Source organism: Phascolarctos cinereus, unplaced genomic scaffold (assembly GCF_003287225.1).
Source record: "Phascolarctos cinereus isolate Bilbo 61053 unplaced genomic scaffold, phaCin_HiC Scaffold_2;HRSCAF=192, whole genome shotgun sequence".
In the NCBI taxonomy this organism is placed as follows: domain Eukaryota; kingdom Metazoa; phylum Chordata; class Mammalia; order Diprotodontia; family Phascolarctidae; genus Phascolarctos; species Phascolarctos cinereus.
Genome location: NW_027555625.1, coordinates 381207183 through 381231672, shown reverse-complemented (window position 1 = coordinate 381231672; position 24490 = coordinate 381207183). Strand labels below are relative to the sequence as shown.

Below are 24490 nucleotides of genomic sequence, written 5' to 3'. Positions count from 1 at the left end.
TCAAAATTAACAATTGGCTCTAGAGATCCAATTCAGCCTTAAGGTTTGATTCACAGAAGTAAAGTAGTCAGGCAAGCCCGAACCCAGCCTAGCCCTTCATCTAGCCTGTTGGCACTTGCAATAATCTAGTTCAGATTGGGTGTCCCAAGAAGGGTCGACGTATGGCAACTGTTTGACTGGCTTGATTGAAATTTTTTTTTTTTAGGCAATTGGAGTTAAGTGACTTGCCCAGGGTCACACAGCTAGTAAGTGTGAAGTGTTTGGTCTGAGATCGGATTTGAACTCAGGTCCTCCTGACTTCAGGGCTGGTGCTCTATCCACTGCGCCACCTAGCTGCCCCTTGATTGGAATTTTAATCCTGATGTTACAGCTTTGTACTGATTTTTTTTTGTTGTTATTTTACCCCCTTACATTAAAACACAATAGAACTCCAATCAAATGCAGTAACCCATGTTGGTTCCAGAGGGCTGATGATAGAGCGTGCTTCTTTTCTCTAGCTAGAAAGGTGTTGAACTTCATCTGTAGAATGATAGCTGATTTTTTTTTGTCAGATGGTTTTGTTTAACTATTCTTTTAAGGACAGGCTACTATTGGCAAGAGTATTGGGGAATGAGTATAGCAGTGAAAAAAAAATGCATCAGAGAAAAAATATTCTTAAAAAGAAAAAAATTATCCATAAATTGAAAAATGGGCCTCAGGGGAGATGTGGGATATGAGCTTAGCCCTGAAGGATGAGAAGGATTGAGATAACCCCTTGACCTTTGACAGTCACTCTTCCAAACCTCTCTTGAGGACTTTTCCTCGGTATGCTTCTAGTCTTCGGAAATAAACACTGATAAGCATGCACTAGCTTCACTAATAACACGGGTTCAGTAAGGAGCTGAAAGGGAAAAACATACATATGTTTTAAAAATACCTTAGATCTGAAGCTTGGTTGGAGCTACTGGTTATATAAATTAAAAAAATAAACACACACAAGCACACAAATCCAAAATTGAAAATATAGTACATTAATTAGGGAATAAGCAGCTAGGTGGTGCGATAGATACAGTGCTAGGCCTGGAGTCAGGAAGAGCGGAGTTCAAATCCAGCCGCAGATACTTATTAGCTATGGACCCAGGGCTGTTGGCCTCAGTTTCCTCATCTATAAAATGAGCTGGAGAAGGAAATGGCAAACCATTCTAGTTTCTCTGCCAAGAAAATCCCAAATGAGGTCAGGACGTGTTGGACACGACTGAACAACAGCAAAACGTATGAATATTTTATAACTTCTCAAATGATTCCAAACTTGTTTCTGGAATAGTTGAACCAATTCATAGCTCTGCTTATGGTATATAAGTGTTTTTCCATACTCTCTCAGTATCGATTGTTTCTGTCTTTGGGTATGATGGGAGATCTTGGAATTGTTTTCATTTGCATTTTTCTTGTTGTCAGTGATTTGAAGCATCATTCATAGAGTTGTAGGTAATTTACATTTTTGGGGGGGAAATTTGCATTTTTTTGCTCACATCCTTTGAAGGGGGAAGGGAACACGTATTGATTAAGTACTTATTATATTCCAGGCACAGTACTAAACACTTTGCAAAATATTATCTCTTTTGTTCCTCACAACAGCCCTGGGAGGGAGGTGTAATTATTATTCCCTATATATTTGAGGAAACTGAGGCAGACAGAAGTTAAGTGTCTTGTCCAGAGTTACATGGCTAATAAGTATATGAGCCCAGATAGGAACTCAAGTCTTTCTCCCTGCAGGCCCAGAGCTTTAGCTACTGTGCTATGGATTGTTAAGCTAATAGGGAACGAATGGGTCTTTTCTATATTCGCATCTTTTCTCTGTAGCCTGTGGCTATCAGACTTGAGATTTCCCCCTTCCAGGCTATAGCTTATCTTCTTATTTTCGCTTCAGTGATTTTATTTCTACAAAATAATTTCAGTTTTACAGAACTGAAATACTTTGTTTTGAGGGGTTTGGTTTTTCTCTTGGTAACCTCTTCTATCCCTTGTCTAGGTATGAATGCTCACCCTAACTGTGGAGATGAATGTTATAATCTTCCATTCTCCCCTTTTATTTACTTTATTTTATTTCTTTGCTTTTTTGGTGAGGAAGTCGGGGTTAAGTGACTTGCCCAGGGCCACACAGCTTGTAAGTGTCAAGTGTCTGAGGCTGGATTTGAACTCAGGTCTTCCTGACTCCAAGTCCAGAGTGCTATCCACTGCGCTACCTAGCTGCCCCGCCATTTTTCTTAAAAAAAAAAAGAGATGGTCTTTAAGAGTTACACCATTTGTCTTTATTATAATGAAAAATGATGATCTAATACTTATCTTCCACTAAACTGTTTTCCTGTTTTCCCAGGGGGCATTGCCCCAGTAATTTGTGATCTTAGGTTTACTGAACATAAGACTACTGTGAACATTTGCCCCTGGGTCTTTCTTATCTAGTCCATAGCATCATTTTCATCTTCCATTTTTTAGCCAGCATCAAATGATGGTATTGACAGCTGCTGGGGGTGGGGGCTGAGAGAGGTGGTCAGGACTCCCCTATTAGTTGTTTCCTCCCACTCCATTTCAGCCCAATTGATGAAAACAAAAGGAGCAGGTAAGAGAGACGATAAAGTGTTAAACGGTGCAACGACGGGCTGCCAAGACCAATTTTCTCTGGCATCCGTAGTTGGCTTTCTTCTCTGTTTCTGGGGGTTACACTCAGAGCTGCCTTGGCTGACTGGCTTGTTTCCTGCCGGGTGTGGTATCTACTACTGAGTGGAATGGTTTTATTTCAAGATGTCATGACTTATGACAGAGGAAAGTCCCCTTCCCACCTCCATCCCCCTTCTGAATAGACATGTAAGAGGAAAGGCAAAGAGTTCTCTGAAGAATCGGTGCCTTTCCCAATTTCTGACTTTCCTCTAGACTGCTAAGGGTCACATTCACTGAAGCTGTTTGTTATCAACTATGTTTTCCTCTCTTGTGTATACTGATTTTAAAAAGCCACCAGGGGTGACCTATCCTTGGCCAACCAAGAGCTATTTTCTAATTCTAAAGAGAATTTCCTTACCCTTTGCAAAGGGGTAACAGAGCATAGTCACATATCTGGTTTGTTGTCTGTGTTACCTATCCTTTCTGTGGTTCCATCAAGGGGGAGGCTGTGGGCATGAAGACTGTCCTTATTAACTGCCCCTCTCCCCTTACACAGGCACAGATACACACACACACACACACACACACACCACACACACACACACAGAATCTTACTGTTCCCCACTTAAACATATGTTGTAGATCACCGATCAACTGTGTTGATTTTGGCACACTTGTCTATATTCTGACTTCTGAAAAGTTTTCTGTTGACTTTGGTAGGCATTGTCCTTTCAAATGCCGTCCTCCAGTGCCTTGTACTAAAGAGTCCATATGGCAGAGTCCACATGGCCCAATGTTTTGGACAATCTGAAAATTAACAGTTTGTCATGATGGTCTAGGACCTATAGCTGGTGGATCTGGGGGTTACACTCATTCCCAAATATATGACTATATAGTTCAACAAAAATAAGAATTGGAAAATTCTTATGGTGCCTGTCTAATAAAGGGAAAAGGAAAAAGAAAATTGGGTACCTCCTTCCCACCCCTCTCATTCCCCCTAGAGAAAGTCTGGTCCCAATAGAAACCCCAAAGGAATAGATGACTTGAGTTAGACTGGAAGTCACCACCCCCCTCCCACTACCCCAACCCTCAGGTGAGAAACCAAATTGTCCTGGGTGAAAATTCTTTGAGGTTTCTGCAACACATTGAATACTCCAAATTTCCGCAATGTTGCCCATATAACATATAGGACATTTCCAACTAAAGGTAAGGATGAACATTTCTAATGGGTTCCTTCAACATATAGCTCACTTGAAAATTTTCCAATGGATGCCTGCAATCCATGGGGCTTCTGAAATGAAGTTCTGAGCTCACCCCTTACTAGGATAAGCAGGCTAGCTTAAAAAATAAACCAAACAAATTTAGAAAAGCCCAAAGGGGTTTAAGAGTTCCCAAAAGGGATTAAGCATTTGGAGTGGATTACTGGTAGTGTCTACATCAGACAACCTGTTGTCCAGAAGGATCCTAGAAGAGCTATCCAGTCATGCTACGATGAGGCAAGTGGTTTAGATCTACTCAAAAGGAAAATTAAGAAAAAAATTAAATGGATCAGCTGCCAAAGTGTGAATTACTAGACTCCAGTATTCTAAGGGTGCAACCTCCATGCTGTTCGTATCAGCTCTCAACCTCTTAATGGAACATGGTAATACAGCAGATCTCAATAAATAAGAATTCAACAAGAAAAAAGTTATCTCAAAAAAAAACCTTGTTTAACTGGTAAAGAAAACACATCAGAGAACTAATTATCTAACCACAGGCTGAAAAGAAAAGGAAAAAAAGATGCAGGCTTTACACAACTTCTTGTCCAGCCATCCGGGTGGTAGCCCTTAAACTTCTGGTCCAGAAAGTATTTAAGGAATGCCAGTACTTTCTGAACCCGTCCTCATCTAGCACCACCTATTCCCTCCCATCTGAACTACCATCTGTCGGGGGTGGGGTGGGGTGGGGTCGGGGGAGTGTGTCCAGCTGAATTAAGGGAGATTGAGGCAATGATAGATGCTGGCAGTGCAGTGGGCTGTCAATAAAGAATGAAGTCAGTAATGCCCTCTTCTGTTTTGTTCTGTGGGCATTACCTTGTAGGGAAGTATTTCCATTCTCTTTTCACCACTGCTACTTTATCACTTTGGTGCATTTCCTGCCCTTCTGAGGTGGTGAGAGGGAACAAGGCTTAGGTGTAATCTCTCAGCCTCCTTGCTACAAGTTCTGATGGCTGTTTCTTATGTGGGTTATTCCTGTTGATCTGCATTTAAGGCAGATAGGTAGTCTTAGCAATAAAGGATGCTGCTTCCCAGAGACTGCATGTACCTAAGGTTGTGCCCATGCCATCCACAGGTAATGTATGACAAGCAAGGATTATCCAGACCCTGCACTTGACTGGCCAGCCCCCACCCCCTCATGCAGGATCTGGGCCTGTCTCATATTATCTCTGCCATAGATCATAGAGACCATAGATTTAGAGCTGGAAGGGATTAGAGATGTCATCTGGGCCAACCCCCTCATTTTACAGATGAGGAAACTGAGGCTCGGGAGGTTAAGTGAATTGCCCAAGCCCACGTGGTTCATATGTGTCTGAGGCAGGATTCAAACCTCGGTCTTTTGACTCTAATTCTAGTGTTGTAACCACTTTGACATCTAGAAGATTCATCCTTATGCTAGAGCCAGTGGTAGTGGTGGGGGGCTTCATCCCCTGCTTTGTTGTCATTGTTCAGTCATGCCAATTCTTGTAACCTCATTTGGGGGTTTTCTTGGTAGAGATACTAGAGTGGTTTGCCATTTTCTCTATTTCAGCTCATTTTGCAGGTGAGGAAACTGAGGCAAACAGGGTTAAATGACCTGCCCATTTTAAATGACACAGCTAGTTAGTGTCTGAGGCCAGATTTGAACTCTGGAAGATGTCTTCCTGACTCCAAGCCTGGCACTCTAGGCACTGCACCACATAGCTGCCCTCATCTGCTTTACATCCATATAATGCCGCCTCCATTGTTACCCTTGTCAAAACCACTTTTCCTCCATCTCTCTCTCTCTCATACACACACACACACACACACACACACACACGCCTCCTAGGCAACCCACATAAGAGGAAGATGACATTGCTTCCACCTTCTCAAAGGTCTATTCTCTTTGGCCCAAGAAGTGAAGAGTATAAATGCCTTTGGACAGCCAGCATCTTTTCCAGGGTCCCTACTATATCCTCTCCCAAGTAAGGTCTAATTGCCACCAAGGATCATAAAATCCAACCTTAGAGTAAGTGAAAGGTTTGCTTATCTCACTGAAGCTGGTATCAACTTTATTTTGGAATATGCCTAGGCTTCAAATTTCATGAGAAATGTGTGTGTGTGTGTGTGTGTGTGGCTGTACAATCTTCCTGTCAGTATATGTGTGACCAAGGGAATAGTTTTCCAAATTTATTCTTATGAATTTCATATGTAAACATCTAATAATAGTTTGGTTAGGTTTCTTTTTTAATCCAGTTAATTGTGACACTGAAAGTGTATGACTAAGATTTCCTTTGTTAGAACCACAGATCAAAGGAGTTAACCCTAGTGTTTCGGAATAAATGATTTTGAAGTTGTTCTACCAGAGACTATTTATCTTCATTTACTCTCATTGGAATTACCTAATTATTTGGCAGAACACTATTATGTGAGCCAGGTGCTTCCCTTATTGTGTTTTAGAAGTTTTGATAGATGTTTTAAAAGAATTCTGTATTTTCTTCATCCATCCAGCTGGTATCAGCATCACAGAATCAGAGTTGGAAAGGACCTCAGAGGACATCTATCCAAAAATCTGTCTCTGAAGAGGAATTCCCTTTACAGCTTCTCTGACACGTGGTCATCTAGTGCCTATCTGAAGGACTGCAGGGAGGGGGGAACCGATAACTCTCAAGGAATCCCATTCTTCTTTTAGAGAGCATTAATTGTTAGAAGTTTCCCCCTTAGAGCCAACCTAAATCTATATCCACCTTAGCCACTAGGTGGCAATAGAGCCCAGGGTCTGTAGTAAGGAAGACCTGAGTTCAAATGAAGCCTCAGATTCTTCCTAGCTGTGTGACCCTGGACAAGTCTCAGTTTTCTCAACTGTAAAATGGGTATAAGAACCCACGTGGTGCCTTCCTCACAGGGTTGTTATGAGACTCAAATATGATAGTGTGTGTAAAGTGCTTTGTAAGCCCTACTGTGCTTCAGCAATATGAAAGTCAACTATTAACAGAATATCCTCCCACTTCCTTTCCATCAGTCCAATGCAATCTCTTCCTTCAATCTCTTATTCAAGATTCATGTCCTATCAAAAGATTCCCTGACCTCCTTCTTGACCCTTCCCCTGCCCCCTCCCCCAAATTTACACACTTAATTCTTATATCAGCATTTACAGCCAAACTAGTACTACTTAATTAGGTACTTATTTACTAGCATTTTGAATTTTTTCTCTCTGTTTCATGTATGTATTTCATCTTACTTATTCAGCAGCAGTAATTATGCAGAATAGAAATGAGCCTCAGGAAATGAGAGGTGAAAAAGCCTCTAAGCAGCTAAAATACTTTTTTATAAAGTCATTGCAGTCACTATAATGCTATTAACTCTCAAAGCCTCAATCAGAGCTTACTTACTCTTATTTTAAATACAGTACTAATGAGCTTGTTAATATGGTTTCAAAACCCACAATAGATTATTTGCTGCAAATTAGAAGGGTTATAAGGGGTTACTGCTAGATAATTAATTGCTGAAACATTGATTAAAAAATTACACCTGACATTTACATAGCAATTTAAAGATTTGGACATACTTTCTCATTTGGTCCTCACAGAATTTCTGTGAGGGCTTCTTCCCAGGAAGTGATGAACGAGAGAGAGAGAGAGAGAGAGAGAGAGAGAGAGAGAGAGAGAGAGAGAGAGAGAGAGAGAGAGAGAGAGAGAGAGAAATCGAGCATACATTTACAGGCATGACCAATGTAGAAATTTGTTTTGCTGGACTAAATATGTTTATGATAGGGTTTTATTTATTGTTTTATTTATTTGTTTCATTGTTGTTCAATGAAGGTACAGATTATAAATGCAAAAAAATTTAAGTTTCTTAAAAAGAAAATTTAGAAATCGTTTGAGGAAGGCACCACAGGGATTATTATTTCCAGTTTACAGATGAGGAAACTGAGGCTCAGATAAGTCAAGTAAATCACTTATAGACACACATTACTACCAAAAGCAAGAGTCAGACTTGTATGGAGCAAGAGACACAAAAAGGAAACACACACACACACACACACACACACACACACACACTCACTCTCAGGAAGCCCAGCAGTTTGGGGCCATCTAACATAGGGGCAGACAACCTTACACACTCCAACGTGCCTGTGTACAGTGGTTGATTTTTCATCAGAATACTGAGTACTGTAGTTAGGAAGTAATGTGTAAATGCTATTTGGGTAGTCACGCGTTTGAGAAAGATTTCCATCCAAAATAAAGTCAAAAGTTGGAATACTTAAAAGTAAAGTTCCATTTACTGGAAACTTCCCTTGTGTGGAACAGCGCCTTCCTGACCGTGCCAGATCAATAAGGCTTCTTACTATTCCATCTTTTCTCCTTAATGAGATTGTGAGACCTTTGGGTAAGGGCTGTTTCTCCCAATGGTTCCCCTGGGCATGCACATATGAGTAAATGATTTGGGCGCACTGAATTGATACACTCCTTAGGGAATGTTTTTGAAATCTAATGGCATTAAAGCACAATCTTACACTGGGCATTAGTTCCCTTAAAACAGGAAAAACGTGCATGGCCGAGTCTTTTCAGAATGGCACATCTGTTGCTTTCTCATTGTCTTCCGGCTCTCTAAGCCCGAGAACGCCGCGGACGATCCAAGGGAATCTTTTCAGAGGCTTTCAACTGTGGAGCATTTCAATCTTTGCTCTCCTCCTCTTCTTGCGCCCTTTCTTTTGGCCGGACTTAGAAGTAAGTGCTCACTGCTGCATTTCCAATCCCTCCAAACAGACATTGAATTTTAAAAGGTCCCCTGTCTTTTCCCCTGTGTCTTAGCGTGGATGCTTTAATATGCTCCAAAAAGGGAAAGATGGGGTGGAGGGAGGAAAGAGAGTATTCCTCGTATATTTGTGGTGGTAGCAACAGCTTGAAACCATTAGCCTTGCTCTTATGCATTCCTGTGTTGTTGGAGCTCTCATCACAACACGACACAATTCTTATTTTTGTTTGGCCTCTTGCACCTCAAAGAGTTTAGCCCAGTGAAATACGAAGAAAGCAGAGCGGAGAATGCATTGCTTGATATTGGGAAACGTTGGATGAATCCCCTCAGCGTAGAATGCTTTTGGTTATAATGCCTGCAAACGAAGGAGATGCTAGTATACACCAGAGGATAAGAAATCCTAAGATGTAAATTTTAAAAGAGGTAACGGGATCCTTGACAACGGCGTCTGGGTATTTTCACGTTCCGTTCCTAAGAAACCATGTTGGTCATGGCCATCCCCAACATTTTAGAGGGGTAGAAGCTCGGGGGGGGAAAAAAAAAAGAGAAGACTCTGCAGGGCTTTGGCGTGCCCTTTAATTCCGCTTTCCCTCCATTCTAAATATAATTCTGCTCATTTGCATGCCAATACCCAGAATGCTTTGTAATTTCACAACTCCTTTCAGTGGTCCCGGAGCTGAAGCCTCAGGAACAAAGCAAAATGTTTAGGGCGTGCCTTTGGCTTCCCCAGTCCATGCTTTGCAAAAGAGAATTGGAAGGTAATCCTTCCCCAGCATGCCTCCTGGTTGTTAAAGTACCCTATATATTTATTGGGAACAGGCTGTGGCCTTGGTATGGGGCTGCTGTTTAAAGAAAGGAAGGTCTTTTTGGCTGGAGATGTCGGATTTTTTTTTTTTAATCTCAACAAAAAGTTATTAAGGGCCTATGTGTGCAAAACACTGCTTAGGTGATTACATGACTCAGTCTCTGGCTTCTGGAAAGTTTTAGGTAAAACATTCAATATACATAAAAAAAATAACTCATAGGTCTATGATGTTATGTTTGCAACTGGTAGTGACTTTGGAGACTATCTAGTCCTATGTCCTCCTCACTTTAGAAAAAGAAACTGAAGCCCAGAGAGGACAGTGACTTACATAAGGTCACACAAACAGGCCATGGAGAGCCAAAATTCAGACCACAAACTCTCGTCTCCAATCCAGTATGATTTCTATTGCACTTGCAATAACCTCGGGAGGTAAGGTAGTGAAAGCATCCCCATTGCACAGATTAAGAACCCGAGACCAGGAATTTCAAATGGTTTGCCCAAGGTTACTGTAACCTAGATTCAGACTCAAGTCCTCATTCCAACTTCTACATTCTTCTATCGCACCAGGGTTGCACTCCCATTCCACACATTGTTCCTGTTTTCTGGACTGCAATTTAAATTTCCCATTTAGTGAATTAGAGACAGTAGTGGCATGGGTGTGGACTAGAGAACCAGTCATGAAGACTGGGTTCAGGTTCTGTCTCTCACACCTACTAGCCGTATGAACCTGGGCAAGTCACCTAATCTTAGTGCTTTCTGCATCCGTCTCTTTAAGACTATAAATTGCACAAAGGGTGCTGATTGGCATTGATAGGTAGAGCTTCCTCACCTGGTACTTCCCCATACCTATTGAATCACAGGTTCAGTCTTTATCCCTATTCCTTTTTAATGAATAAGGCACCAAAAGGTGTGCATTAGTGAACCCCAGACTCTCAGCTTTATCAAATTTGCTCAAATACACGTGCCTTTGGGCATATGGAGATATTCAAGAAATATTTGTTGATTGCTTAAAGGATGGCAGCCCTATCTCTAATTTTGGTGCTAATCTATAAAGGAAATAAAAAAGAGCATTTCATTGGACATAGCTGCACGATCTTTCTACATTCATGTTTTGGCTTTGTATATTATTCTTGTATAAACCAAACCCATGTTGTAAATAAAGCATGTGGAAGAAAATTCAGTGGCATGACAGTATATTTTGCAAGTACAGCTTTCATTTAGAGTGCCGATTTTTAAAAAAAAAAACTTTGTAATTGTCTTCATATCATATCTTAAATGCGTAAAGCTTCACGATTTCCATTCAATGCTCTCTGCATACGGTTATGAAGTGTATCCTACGGTACCCAGCCCATCAGTCGGTACGTTCTCAGGAATGAACTGATGAGGCTGTAGGGGAGCAGAGGCGGTGCCGCTCAACCTTGTAACAAAGGCTGCCTGCCGGAGCATCCTGCCAAGGCAAAGGGGGCTCTGGGCGCAAGGGTTTGGGGAGGAAAACGGGGTGCCCGCTCTGCTCCGCCGGGGTCCAAGGGCGTGGTGGGGGGGTTGCAGTTACCAGGCAGTGCAGTTACCTGCCCTCTGCCTGCCCTCCCTCTTCGCCCCCGTCCCTCTCTGCAGCACAGCCCCCGGCCCCGCCTGCGCGGCGGCACCACCCCACTCCACCCCACCTTCGTCTCCTTCGCGGTCCGCCCGTGTCCGCCGTGTCTTGCGCCCCCTGGCGGTCACCAAGGTGGCTCACTTACGCACGCACTCGCTTGCACACACACACATCACACACACACATACACACATACACAAAAAGAAAAACTGGGTGAGGCAGATGCAATAAGGCAAAGGGAGGAAAATCATTAGAGAAGAGGGCGAAGAGGAGGGAGGAGTCGCGCGGACTGGGCCTTTCTTGCCTCGTTGGGTCCCAGCTGGCCCTGCAAAAGAAAAAAAAAGAGAAGTGTGGGGTGGTGGTGAAAGGGGCGCAGGGAGAGCGCTGCTATTGTCTCTCGGGCGGCAGCAGCAGCGCAGCGGCAGCGGCAGCCCGGCGGGGGGCGGGCAGAGGAGAGGAGAGGGGGAGGAGAAGGCGGCGGCGGCGGCGGCGGCAGCGGCCAGCCAGCGAGGGAGCTAGCGAGCGAGCGCACCATTCTCTTCACCTGATCTCCGGGCGGGGGTGCGAGCAGCCAGCGCAGGGCGAGAAGCCGGAGCCGGAGAGGCAGCCGCCGGTGCAGCAGCAGCAGCCCGAGCCACCGCCGCCACCCACCATGTCGTACCAGGGCAAGAAGAACATCCCCCGGATCACGGTGAGCCCCGGCTCCCAGCCCCAGCGCCGCTGCCTCCTCCCCTTCCCCTTCCTTCCTTCCCTGCCCTCCCTCTCTCTCTCGTCTCAGCTCTCTCTGGCTTTGTGTGGGGCGAGTTGCTGCTCCTGGCCCCGGGGCACAGCAGAGAGTGCAAGTTAAGAAAAGGGGGGGGGGTTGCGGAGGCGGACCTGGGGGGCGCACGCGGCCCCGGGGCTGGGCAGGAGGGAGAAAGGCAAAAAAATAGTAATGGCAGTGATAATACTAATAAAGGAGCGGCTCCATCCAGCCCTTCCAGGAACTTTGCGCCAGGTTCCCGGGGCCGGGGCGCCAGATAGCTGACCGCTCTGCGCTCCTTCCCCGGGAGCTCGCGCGCGCCCCGGAGCCCGGGCTGGGGGCCGGGGAATTAGACGGCCGCGGGTCCGATGGCCTTGAGGTTGGAGCGGGGTGGTGGAGGGGGTGGATTCTGGTTAACACCCTCGAAGCTTGGAGGTTGCAAAGCTTCCTTGAAGCGCGAGGCCAGGCGTTCTGGTTGGGGGGGGAGGACACCACCCGGGTCCTGCCCCAGCCTTGCCCCCTCGAGGGTCCAGCGTGGGTGTCACTCTCCCCACCCCCCCGCCAGCCTTGGAGGATTAAGCAGCCTTCAACTTTATTCCCCTTTGCACGGCCTTCTTCACCCCTCTCTGTACTGCATGTTTTGGTGCGTCATGTGCTGGGTTGGAACAAACGAGGACAAAATAGGAACCGGATTTTTCTTCTCCCAGCCCGGAGCGCTGACCGCGAATTGTTTTAAAATCAGTTGTCATTTGAGAAGAGCCTGGGCGGGCGGTGCTGGGTATTTTTGCTTTTGTTTTTTTAAACCCAGGATTTGAGTTTGTTACGCTGGGTACAGCGGTGCATCTAGCTTTGTGTGCACAAGGATGGGAGGAGGGTGTTGGCTGGGGCGGGGTGGCGGATGCTAGAGTCAGGTACAGGATCTACATCTCCCACGAGGTGTGGGCCGTGCCCATCCCCAGAGACCTGGCCCCCAGCCCTGCTTTATCCTAGATGCGGGGAAAACGGAATATTGTAACAGTAGGGCGACCGTCTTGGGCTCCAGTGGACCTGGATTTTTAGTAGTATTTGTTTTTGGTTTTAGAGGCAAGAAATGCAGCTGTGCTTTGTTTCCAATGAATTTAATTAAACCTTTGTGGGATGGGGTGTGGACTGGGGGGAATTGGTGGGCTACTCCATCTTTGCAAGGCGAACAAAGGAAGTGATAAACCCCGGCACGAGGAGTGGCTTTGCGGATGTTTGATGGTTTTACTGCTACCTGTTATCAGCTCATTAATTTCCTAAAAGCGCACTGATTTTGCGGGGCTTTGGGGGCTCCCATTTTCCATCGTGCCCATATCCACCGTAGGTAATGGAGATCATTTCAGATTCTCACTGGGTGAAATGTCTCCCACTTCTTGATGTCCATATTACCTTTTATCTGTATTCGTGCTTTATTTGAATTGCCATGCAGCCTGCCAGAAGAGCCATCGGTCCTTTGCTGTTTTCTGGGGCTGGGCTCCAGTGCCTTCACCGACACCTTACTGTAATGTCTAGCTTGTCCTAGCGAAGACTCACCAGGGCTCTGCCTAAGCTTAAAATAAGCACTAGGTTTTGGAACCAAAGCTTGTTTCCTTTCTATCTTTGCCAGCATGGTTTAACCAAAATAATTCAGAAATATTAGGGGGCGTGTAGTCTTAGGCTGCTCCTGTCCTTTTTTTCTCGCTCAAATTGATGTCGCTGCTGAATGAGCATCGTAGAAGACATCCTTGAATCACTGAAAAATGAAGGTAATTGGGATGTAACCTTTATTCTCGGTTTTAATCTTTGCAGAACCCAGGAAAGGACTGCTTTCTTTTGAGATGTTACATGTATGTGCTGGCTCATGATTCATACGTGTATTCATACATTGCAGTGCTTTCCACACAGTGCATCGTGATCCCTACTCATCTTGTGCTTCGAATAGACAGCACAATTGTAATTATTACGTTTGGCCAATCCAAGAGCCAGCCTGATTTTTCCTGTGGGCTCTGACCAGTGGGGTAGCACGGCCCCACCCACTCCCAGGGCCACCATTCAGGACACATCTGAGGAAAGATGAAAAGGTTTTAATAGGGGATGCCTTGTCTTTGAGTTGAACACACACACGTATGGGTGGGGTTCCTGTTTGACTCTCTCCAGACATCTCCTTGAGATGTAGCCTCAGCATTGAGTTTAGATTTAGGCCTTTTGCCTCAAGGTCTCCTATCTCCAGTAGAGTCTGTGATTGAGGACTGGGCAAGCTTTATATTATAATGTGGCGGGGGTGTCTTGAACACCAAAGCTAAAGCAACAGTTGTTAGATGAAGAAAATAAAGGGTGGGGTGCTGGGTTTAATAGGCAAGTGATGTACTTCTAGAAATTTGTTTTTTCTGTTTTGTCTTTGTTTTTCAGAAAGATAATGGGCACCATGTAAAAAAGGATATTTTTTAATGTTTTATATATAGATGTATGTGCATGTATAACCTATATAACTATAGGTTTTATACTCATATTGAAAGATTTTAAAACTACCTTACAAATATAGAAATCTGTGAGAGAAGGCTAGACACACCCTTCCAATAGATTCTATTCCATACTGACCCCAAAATATTTTTCAGAATATGGTGAGGAGATTTGGATTTAGCTTCTGTGCTCTCCGTGTTAATTTTCTTCAAAGCAGCTCCACCCTCAGCATCCAGAGGCTCTCAGGGAAACAGCAGTCAAATGGGTGCAGTTTTTTTTGGCCTCATGCCTCCCAACAGCCTCTGCCAGCTTCTTTACTCCTCTTGCTTCTCCATCCTGTCTCCCCCATTATTTGGACCAAAGTAACATTTATGCCACCCGGTTTCCATCCTTTTTTCTTTCTGCTGTTCTCCTGGCCACAGACCCTGGGAATGCAGCCACCTCCCTGGGGACAAGGAATGATAGCCCTGAAGTTAGGCATGGTGACTGATTTTTGCCAGGCTGGGAACCAATTTCCCAGGCTATTTGTTGGTGTGGAACCCATTCATCAGAGGCCTAGGAGTTTGGGGCTGGTGCTTTGATGGAGAGGTTTGATTTCTAGAACTTGGTTATTTTTTATTCCTTAACCTGGCATTTAAGGCTCCTCATAGTCTGGCCCCACCCTACCTTTCTAGCTTTATTACCCATCACTCCTCTTTATGAACTCTATCCTCCAACCCCTACCCCACCCGGCTTAATATCTGTCACCCAATTTTGTCCTACTCTTGATGCCTCAGTACTGTCACACAGGTCATTGCCCTTAATTTAGAATATATCCTTGTCAAAGCTCCACCTGTTGATAGCCTTGTCTTCCTTCAAGACCCAGTTTAGGTGCCCTCTTCTCCGTGAAGTCTTCGTGATTGTCCAAGCTGAAAATCCACTCCCTTCCCCCACCCCAAAAATGTAGGATTTTGTCTGAAATTCTCATTTCTGTCTATCACATCCTACTTTGTCTCATGCTAATCTGTATATAACATGCCATATCTTATTTGATAGATTGTAAGCTCCTAGGGGGCAGGACCTGTGTACCCAGTGCCTAGCTCGGTATCTGGCACACAAAAAAAATTGCTGAATTGCATTGAATTGAATTTTCTGAGAGTCCCAATGAGTGCTTAGCCTGGGCTCTGCCATCTCTACACATCGCACTTTGAAGTGTCAGAAGCTGGAGATGTGGGGCCAGTTACTCGGCCTATGCAGTCTGTATCTTGGTGCAGCTCAGGGTGGGGCAGGCACGATATAGTGGTGGGAAGATGCTCCCTCCCAGACTCTCAGCATAAATGGCAGAACCCCTTTTGCACCTCATCCTCTCAAGGGTCCCGTTCCAGCTGGATTCAGATCTCTGTAACAGCCAAGTATGATTGTGGAGGGTGGGGAATTGGGGATTTTTCCTACGTCGTAAAGAACTGTCCTTTGTTTTTGTTTGCTGACGGCCTCTCTTATCCTTTAAAATTATTATTATTTTTACCCAAAGCTTTTCCTTCAGTATTCCCAATGTCTGTAACACCCTTCCCCTCCCTCTTCACCTTTTGAATTCCTACCCAGCCTTTAGGTCAAGTGATACCCCTCCCAGGTGCCCTTCCTTGATTTTCACTTAAATAATAAAGACCTTCCCCCTCTTTGACCTCATGTTAACATTTTACCATATAACTCTGAACATTTTGTCTATTATAGTTATTTCTTTTAGGTTCTCATCCTTGCTATAGACTATAATATGCTCCAAGAGGGCAGAGGTTTATGTCTTATCTAAACTTTGTGTGTGTTTTGTTACTTATCACCCAGTAAGGGTTCTGCATGCTTAATACCCTTAATTATATAACAAAGCATGTTGGGTTCTAAATTGTGTATTAATGTCACAGAGATGAAGCTTTAATGATTTTCCCGATTCCCCTCCCATCCCCAGTCATATGAACTGCCTGATCACTGAGTGATGTAACTTACTCCGGGGACTTAGAATGTAAACTTGCTGAGGACAGGAATTGTATCACTTCTGTGACCTTGTGGCTGGCACTTAATACTTGTGGGTGGAGAAGGACAATGAATGAATGATGTAAATGGAAGGAGAGTTAAGTCTGAAATTGCTGAACACCAGTGGCTGGGAGTTAAGTTAGCCCTTTGTTTAAATACTCTGAGGGTTTTGTCCATGATGGATGGATGATTTCATCTTTGGCGTGTGGGACCAAAGTGTAGTCGTTGGGGGGTTCCCACTTAAGTGGCACCTCGAGGGTTTGGTCTGCTTGTTTGGAAGGCAAAGAAGAGTGTGGAAATACAGAGGATTTATTTGAAGTGTTTTGTGAGGGGAAATGTGAGATTGGAACCAGATACAGAAGTCGACTGTAGAATCCCCTTTCTTGGAGGTCTTTGTAAAGAAAAAAGATGTTGAGGAATCTGGAGTGGTCTTTGAGGTTATGGGCTGTGGGATGAAGTAGAGGACCTCAGAAGGCTTGGACTTAACCCTGTAACCTTAGAGTCATAGGATCACAGACCTAGTCGGAAGGGGCATCAGAGGTCATCTAATTTATCTTCCTCATTTTGCAGATGAGGAAATTGAGGTCCATAGGGTTAAGTGTTTTAATACTCCCTCAGCCTCAATTTCCCCATCTGTAAAATGGGGATTTTATGCTGTGCTGGCTGCCCTCTGTGCCTGGAACAGGTTTTGTCCTTATCTCTACCTCTTTATAACCCTAATTTTCTTCAAAGCTCAATTCAAACATAATTTCCAATGTGAGGCCTTTCCTGATCCCTGCCCCAGCCCTTCCCCTGCAGCTGTGTTAATGCCTTCTCCTTCAAATTACCTTTTTTTTTTTAAACATGTTGTCTCCATGATATAATGTTAGCTTCTTGAGGGTAGGGATTGTTTCATATATATCTTTGTATCCCTAGTAACTAGTGCAATCCTTAGCTAAATAGTAGGTGCTTAATAAATGCTCCTTGGTTGATTGAAAAGAGGAATCATCAAGTTATGTTGTCTCCCTCCAAGGCATCTCACATTAACAAAAATACGGGACCAAAGACTTGAAGAGTCTGAGAGATGAAGTAAAATAGCTGAGGGAAATCTTTGTGTAAATCTCCTTTGGGATTAATGAGGCCCTTTCTAGTTCTAGTGAATTGTGTGGTTCTCAGTAAGGTTAGCAGAATTGGTCTAAGAACGCTGTACAGGTGGTGCTGATAATAGCTAGCATTGATAGAGTGTTTTAGGATTTGCAAAGAGCTTTATGAATATTATCTCGTTTGATTCTCACGACAACCCTTTGAAGTGGGTGCTATTATTATCCCCATTTTACAGATAAAGAAACTGAAGCAAATAGAGGTTAAGTGACATGTTTAGGGTCACTAGGTGTCTGAGGCAAGATTTGAACTCTCTGACTCCAGGCAACTAGGTGATGTAGCGGATAGAGAGCTGAGCCTGGAGTCAGGAAGACCTGAGTTCAAATGTGATCTCAGACACTTACTAGCTGTGTGACCCTGGGCAAGTCGTTTAACCCTGTTTGTCCTGGTTTCCTCATCTGTAAAATGAGCTGGAGAAGGAAATGGCAAACCACTCCAGTATCCTTGCCAAGAAAACCCCAAATGGGGTCACAAAGGGTCAGACGCAACTGAAAAATGACTGAACAACAACTTTCTACCTTCAGGCCAGGGCTCTGTCCCTTGCACAGCTTAGGTGCCCTACCTCTCAGACCAATGTCCTTTGACTCCATGGTAGTTTATTAAGAAAACACATCTTTACAACAAATTTCCTCACAGACACACCCTTTTGCTGCAAAGTGACTATTTATAATGGGGTAGGGATATGAGAACCCTGTGTTAGCAAATGAATTCCAGTCCGGATGAATACTCATGTCTGTTTAATGCAGAGATTAATTAGTTTCTGGCTACACCCCCATGTTAATTTTCACTTCCTTTGTCTTATTCTTTATACCCGAGGGGTTCTTCCCAAGGAAAGGGCTTGGGAGGCCCAGGTGAGAGAGCAGTGCCACTAATAATAGAAAATTGGCTTCTGCTTCGTATGGTGAAAACAGAGGTTGCCAGTTTGATATCTGATAGTTACGTATACATTAAAACAACAGTGATGACTCATTTGGATGGTTGAAATAAACTTTAGGTCACAGAATATTAGTGCTAGAGGGGGCTTTAGAAATCATTTAAACCAATTCCTTTATGTTAGAGTCTCTAAATAAAGATGAGGAAATTGAGGTCAACCAGGAGGGAGGGGAAGCGATTTGGGCTTTTAAAGGGTGATGCAGCTTAGTAAGCAGCACAGCCAGGATTCAAGGCCAAAATTCCAGATCTTGTGTTCCTCTCTTCTACACATACTGTGATGACCTGCCGAGGTCACAAAGGTAAGTGTCAGTCCTCTTTGCATTGGACAGATAAAGAAACTGAGGTCTAAAAATGCCTAAAATCCCCAAATGGGACTTCGGTCTCCCTGACACATAGCTAGTGTTCTTTCTACTCCCCCCACATTCCATACCCGTAGACTTTGTGCCTGTTAAGACACAAGAGCTGTCTACCAAGTTTGCACTGTTCTTCCCAGGGTGAGCCAGGCTGGCAAATGGGGCTGATTCAGGCCGGTTCCATCACCATGGCTGAAAAAAACACCAGCAGAGAACACGGGTCCTTTTGACAGTGGGTCAGTAGCATCATCTTCAGATAGGGCCAACACTGTGCTGCGGCTGCCAGTTGTCTGAGATAATTTCTGGCGTTACCCCCAGAGCAGTGTAGTCAGTTACAAGGTAGAAAAACAGATAATATTTTCTTGTAGCGCTTTAATGCAGATATGTGCCTTGGAAATGGATTGGGCACCCCCCCCTCTGTGGCCCCTTTCCTCTTATCTTTTTTTTTCCCCCAGAAAAAGGCAGTCTTTCAGAAACCAGATTTCTTGATTCTCCTAAAGTCATTCTAAGGCATATTAATTAACTGGACACACCCAGATCTGGGCCAGAGGGAGATCTATGTAGTAGCCTAGGACCCCACTCCTGAGCTCATCTTTAATTAAAGACATTTCTCATTGTTTGCTTCATCTCATTTGTTTTTTTCCTGTGAAGAACCAAACAATTAACTAGGAAGGAAACGGTAATGTTTTGAAATGGAAATATTAAGGAAGATTTTTTAATAAGGGACATAAAGGAAAAGATGACCAGAGAGCAGATAGATGGTAGTCTTTTTCTTTAGTGGTATAGGGGTTTGGGCTTGGGGGGAATCGCTGTGGAGACCTAAGTTCCAATCCTGCTTTTGCCACTGACAAGCTATGTGACCCTGGGAAAGACTCTTCCCTTCTGGGTTTTAGGTCCATCATTTATAAAACAAGGGCATGGGATTTTTAGGTGCTTTCTGATAGTTAATAAGATCCACCTCTAAACATTCTCTCTCTGTTAATTGTGTCCTCTTGCTACCTTCTCTTAACTTTACACCCAGAGTTCCACAAAGTCCTTGCCTTTGTCCATCTTCCTTCCTCCTTTGTCTTCAGTTACTTGGGAGAAGGTAGAATAATGATAGAAAATGACAGAGTGGGGAAGCAGTAGTGTCTCAGAATTCCCATCTATCTGCTCATAAAAACCAAGACTTGTTTAAAATTGATCCATTTTGTTTTTTGTTGTTTATTATAATTTTTTCTACATATATCCCTCCCCACCACCTATAGTGTCTTCTCTTGCTATAAAGATTAAAAAGGAGAAGGAAAAAACCCCCAACACATTGACCACACCTGACAGTGTATTCAGTACTCTGTATTCAAACTCCTCAAATTCTGCAGTGAAAAGAGAAAAATACTTTTTCTCAATTTTTTATGTAGCCCACCTTAGTTACATAATTTCAATTTTCAGTTTCATATTTTTTGTGTTTTTTCCCATGGTTATAGTCATTATGTATGCACATTATGTAGTATTTATATGTATATACATACATATATGTGTGTATATAATGTGATAGATAATAATCTGTGTGTATCCATCAAGCCTTTTAAAGATGAAATTTAAGTTCATAGGTTCCTCTAGAGCCCTGATGGAGGTGGAAGGACTTAGAAGAGAAAAAAGATCATTGTCATTTTTTATCCAAGGGTTCCACATTTCTAACTTTAATAAAGGCATAGTAGGACCATTGATGGAGGTAGAAAGTAGTATAGGGAGGGTAATTACTCAGAGAACTATAAAAATTCATTCATTCATATTCATTAAGACCACACTTCAAGGAAGAAGGCAGCAGGAAGTAAAGGTGAAAATCCATATTCCTTACATTTGGAGCTGTAACTAGGGTGAGGTGACTGGAGTTTTGTTTCTGGATGCTGAAATTTAGAGGGTGATGACAGCTTTTGTATGCCTTTAGCAGGTAGAAACTAGTCAGCTTAGGTACTTGCTTAGAATTATTAGTTGAAATACCAGACCTAGCTACACCCCAGGCGAACTCTTCCTGGGCCCAGCCGGGCCTGCCAACAAACTCCATATCAGCCACCTCCCAGTTTTTTCCCAAGGGCCAGTGTCCTGGGATCTCTCCCCCCATAGGGCCTTGGGTCCCAAGGAGGTCTTCTCCTTGAGATTTTTTCCCATAGCTTGTCCCAGGAAGGCTCATTTTGACATGTTTGTCCCAAGAGTTTGAACTGCTAGTTACCAACCCTGCTGAAGAATGTAAGTTTTTGAGTTCAGGGACTGTTTCATTTTTATTTTTTGTTACCCAGTATTTAACTCAGTGCCTGGCACACAGTAAGTGCTTCATAAATGCCTGTGGATTGATTGATTTCCATAAATGTTAACAAAGGCCTAGAGAGACTTCATTTTTTCAAGGATGTAAAGTGAGTAATGATTGCAGGTAAGATGGTGTCTCCGAAATGTCTCCATTTGGGTCCTCTTTTTCCCTACCATCCAGTTTTTCCGTTCACTCTTCTCAACTGAAAGTAGCTAAATCCTATTCTCCAGGCTCCTAAGAGTTAAAGATGTGACCTGACAGCCACTGGCCTAGAGACTGATGTCTGGGGAACAGCCTTGGCAAGGCTTGCTAGCACAAACAAAGGCCTATTGTAATCCTGGGCTGCTTTGGGTGAAATGTGTTCCTGGAGGAACCCATCCTTTCCTCCCTAGGATTCCCTCCCCTCCCACCACTGCATCTGGACACATCCTCTGTGAATTTCAGGGCCCATCCTATGTCATATTCAGTCTGAGATGAGGCTGTTTTTTTTTCTTTGGCCAGCTTAAAGGAGTTCATGCTGACATTCAGCTCTCTTCCTATAGGTGGGCAGAATTGGGAGCATGATCCAGTTTGAACCAGGACAAAAATAATGCCTTTAATTAAGGCCTATTTATGCCCTTGTATAAACTGCAAATAAAGTCATTAGAGTCATTTACAGCGATTAGTACAGATCAGCCCTTCATTTGCATGACAAGATCTTTCCTTAAAGAAGCCTGGGCTTATGTTTGGGCTTTTTCTCTTCCTCACTTGTTCGATCTTATGGGCCAGTAGAACAAAATGCTATTTCTTCACACGTTTTTACATTTTCCCCTGCACCTGTTGTGCCTTTCTGCTTGAGGTTTGTTCAGGTTGAAGGCGGTTTCTCTTGTACTTGCACAGATTCTGTTATCTGTTCTTCTGAGAGCACACATTTCCGTGGAAGGCTCACGAAGTACTTTTCTCTCTACCTTTTGAGGTGGTGCGGTTATCACCCCCATTTTATCGTTTTATAGATGATGGAAAACAGATCGTTGAGAGGCTGTTACTTGCACAGGGTCACTAAGAGTCTGAAAGCAGTTTAATTCAACAAGCATTTCAACACGTACAAACTACTAGTATATGATTGAGTAGGGAGGTAATTCTCAGAATTCACATCGATCCCTTATAAGAACCACTTCTTTTTTTTTCATTGATGCCTTTTGTTTTTACGTCACCTTTTTTTCCCTGCAAATATTCCTCCCAGCCAATCAGTGTGTCTTCCTTCAAAACAAAGATTAAAAAGAAAAAAAAAGCTCAAAACCAACATATTGACGCTACCTGACAATATATTTAGTATTTTTACTAAGAGCCAGTTACTGTGACAAGCACAAAAACAAAAAGGAAACATTGCCTGCCCTCAACAGTCTTATGTTCTATAAGGTAGGGAAGTCAAATGTTTTTTAACTTGTTCATTTAAAAAAGCCTAGTTCCCCCATCTCCCCGAGGCTGGAAGCCCAAGAATTTTTCACCGGCCAATTCCATTAGTGGTTGACGAAGGAACTTTGGCCTGTTCTAATTCTAACCTAAGGTGTTTTTTTTCTCCTTAGATAACCCTGTGGCCCCTGCTTCTGGGGGGTTCACCATATTAATGATGGACTTAGTGTAGACATCTAATTGCCATAGTCTGATGAGTCTCAGCAGGTCCAAAGATATAGACCCACCAGTCACAGCCTCCGTAGTAGGGTGGGATCAAGGACATGCATCATGAAGCTGAGCTGAATGTGTTTTTTTTTTTTTAAAGGCAGTTGGGGTTAAGTGACTTGCCCAGGGTCACACAGCTAGTAAGTGTCCAGTGTTTGGTCTGAGGCTGGATTTGAACTCAGGTCCTCCTGACTTCAGGGCCAGTACTCTATCCACTGCCACCTAGCTGCCCCTGAATGTTGTTTTAACCACATCAAGCTGTTAAGAATTTTAAGACGTAGTCCCTGCCTTCAGGGAGCTTACCAAGAGATGTAAAACTATTGAGTAATAATGCCAAGTACCAGCTACATGGAGAAGACCACTGGAAGTGAACTTGCTCCTCATTTTCCAGAGAAGTAAACTGGATCTCAGAGGAGGGGAAGTGACTTACCCAAGATCACTAAGGTAGTAAAGATAACTAAGCCTGTCTTCTCTTATATACTTTAACACCCCTCCCCTCCCTCCCCAGGAGTGCTTAGCACAGGGCTAGGCACACAGTAGGTATTTTGAAATTGGACATTGATTTGACCTGATGTTGTAGTGGCCAAGATTCCCGGTGTGTTTGAGCCTTTGACTCAGCCACCCTCCTGTCCCCAAATTTATGTATCTTTTTAGAAATTGGAAAATTAACTTCAGTTCTACCTCACATGAGAAAGAGCATTTGATAGCACACATTGGTACGTGAATTTAGCAAGCGTTCGTGTGATGGTCAGGATCTTAGCCTTTCCTTTAAATGAACATAGTTTTGTGAAGATCTGAGGCTACAGTGAGGAAAAAGTAGCTCACTTTTCCTCCGTTGTGTTGGGTGGACTGTTGATCTTCACCCAGGCTGGATAGTGAAACTACTGCTGTGTAGCTTGGCTTTCTTAGGGCAGCCTCAGACTATTGAACCTAGACTGCTGACACCCCAGGGACGTGCTGGCCGCCCCCAGAGCAGCAGGCTGCTTTCATCTCAGCTGGTAAAAATATCCTCGAGTGTTCCTTTAAAATTGAGTTGTGTGACTTCCCGCTCACTTTTTTTTTAAGTGAGACTATGTTTAAAGCCATGTAGGTGGCATAGGAGGGAAGGGAAGAGAATAGGCATTTATTAAACACCTGGTGTGTACTTGTACCATGCTAAACGCTTTACAAATATGTCACTTGAGTCCTGGACTGGAGTGGGGAAAACCTCAGTTCATGCCTTGCTCAGATACTTAACTAGCTGTCTGACCTGGGCCAGTCACCTCCCATTCCTTGGCCTCACTGGGGGGGCGGGTGGATTTGGTAGTTCCTTCCAGTTCTAAGTCTGTAATTCTCTAAATGCTGCAGCCTTAATGCTGGGCCTCAGCAGAGGGTCCTCTAAGTGGGACTATTGCCACAGGCTTCTTTTTAAAAATTTTTTAAATTTTTAGGCAGTTGAGGTTAAGTGACTTGCCTAGGGTCACGAAGCTAGGAAGTGCCTGAGGCTGGATTTGAACTCAGGTCTTTTGACTCCAATCTGTGTTTGTGTGTCTGCACACACATACCTATACACACTTTTGATTTAAGAGACTTTTTGGCCATGAGGAAAGTTTTGTTTTCTAATTCACTGTTTGACTTGAAATCATTTCAGATACTCCTTGTTTATGGACCACAGACTGGCCGTCCAGAGGTTTGTTGCCGGTGGTGAACAGGGACGTAGGGCAGTTCTAGAAACACTGTTCTGTTTACAGGGACAGTGTGTGGGCGTGCAAGCACGCACACACATACGCTCACGGACGTCGTCCCTGACAAGTGGCCTTAGTTTTGGAGCTCAGGAGTGGGGGGTACCGCTTTTTCTTCCACGTCCGCTGTTAGCGCTTCATTAAAAAAATAAATTCCCTGTGAACATGATTCCTTACTCGGAGCTT

General features: G+C 43.7%; 1 protein-coding gene across 2 annotated transcripts in view; it reads left to right on the top strand.

Annotated features, from left to right (window-relative positions):
* DPYSL3 (dihydropyrimidinase like 3) overlaps nucleotides 1-24490 on the top strand; it is a 141790-nt gene that overhangs the window by 46225 nt on the left and 71075 nt on the right. Inside the window, exon 1 of one of the 2 annotated variants that reach the window (XM_020964236.1) lies at nucleotides 11228-11699. The exons of the other annotated variant lie outside the window; for it this stretch is intronic. Within the exon in view, the coding sequence (XP_020819895.1) occupies nucleotides 11661-11699 (39 nt within the window). The 5' untranslated portion in view covers nucleotides 11228-11660. Of the gene's footprint in view, nucleotides 1-11227; nucleotides 11700-24490 lie in introns of those variants that run through there. 2 annotated transcript variants of the gene reach the window in all.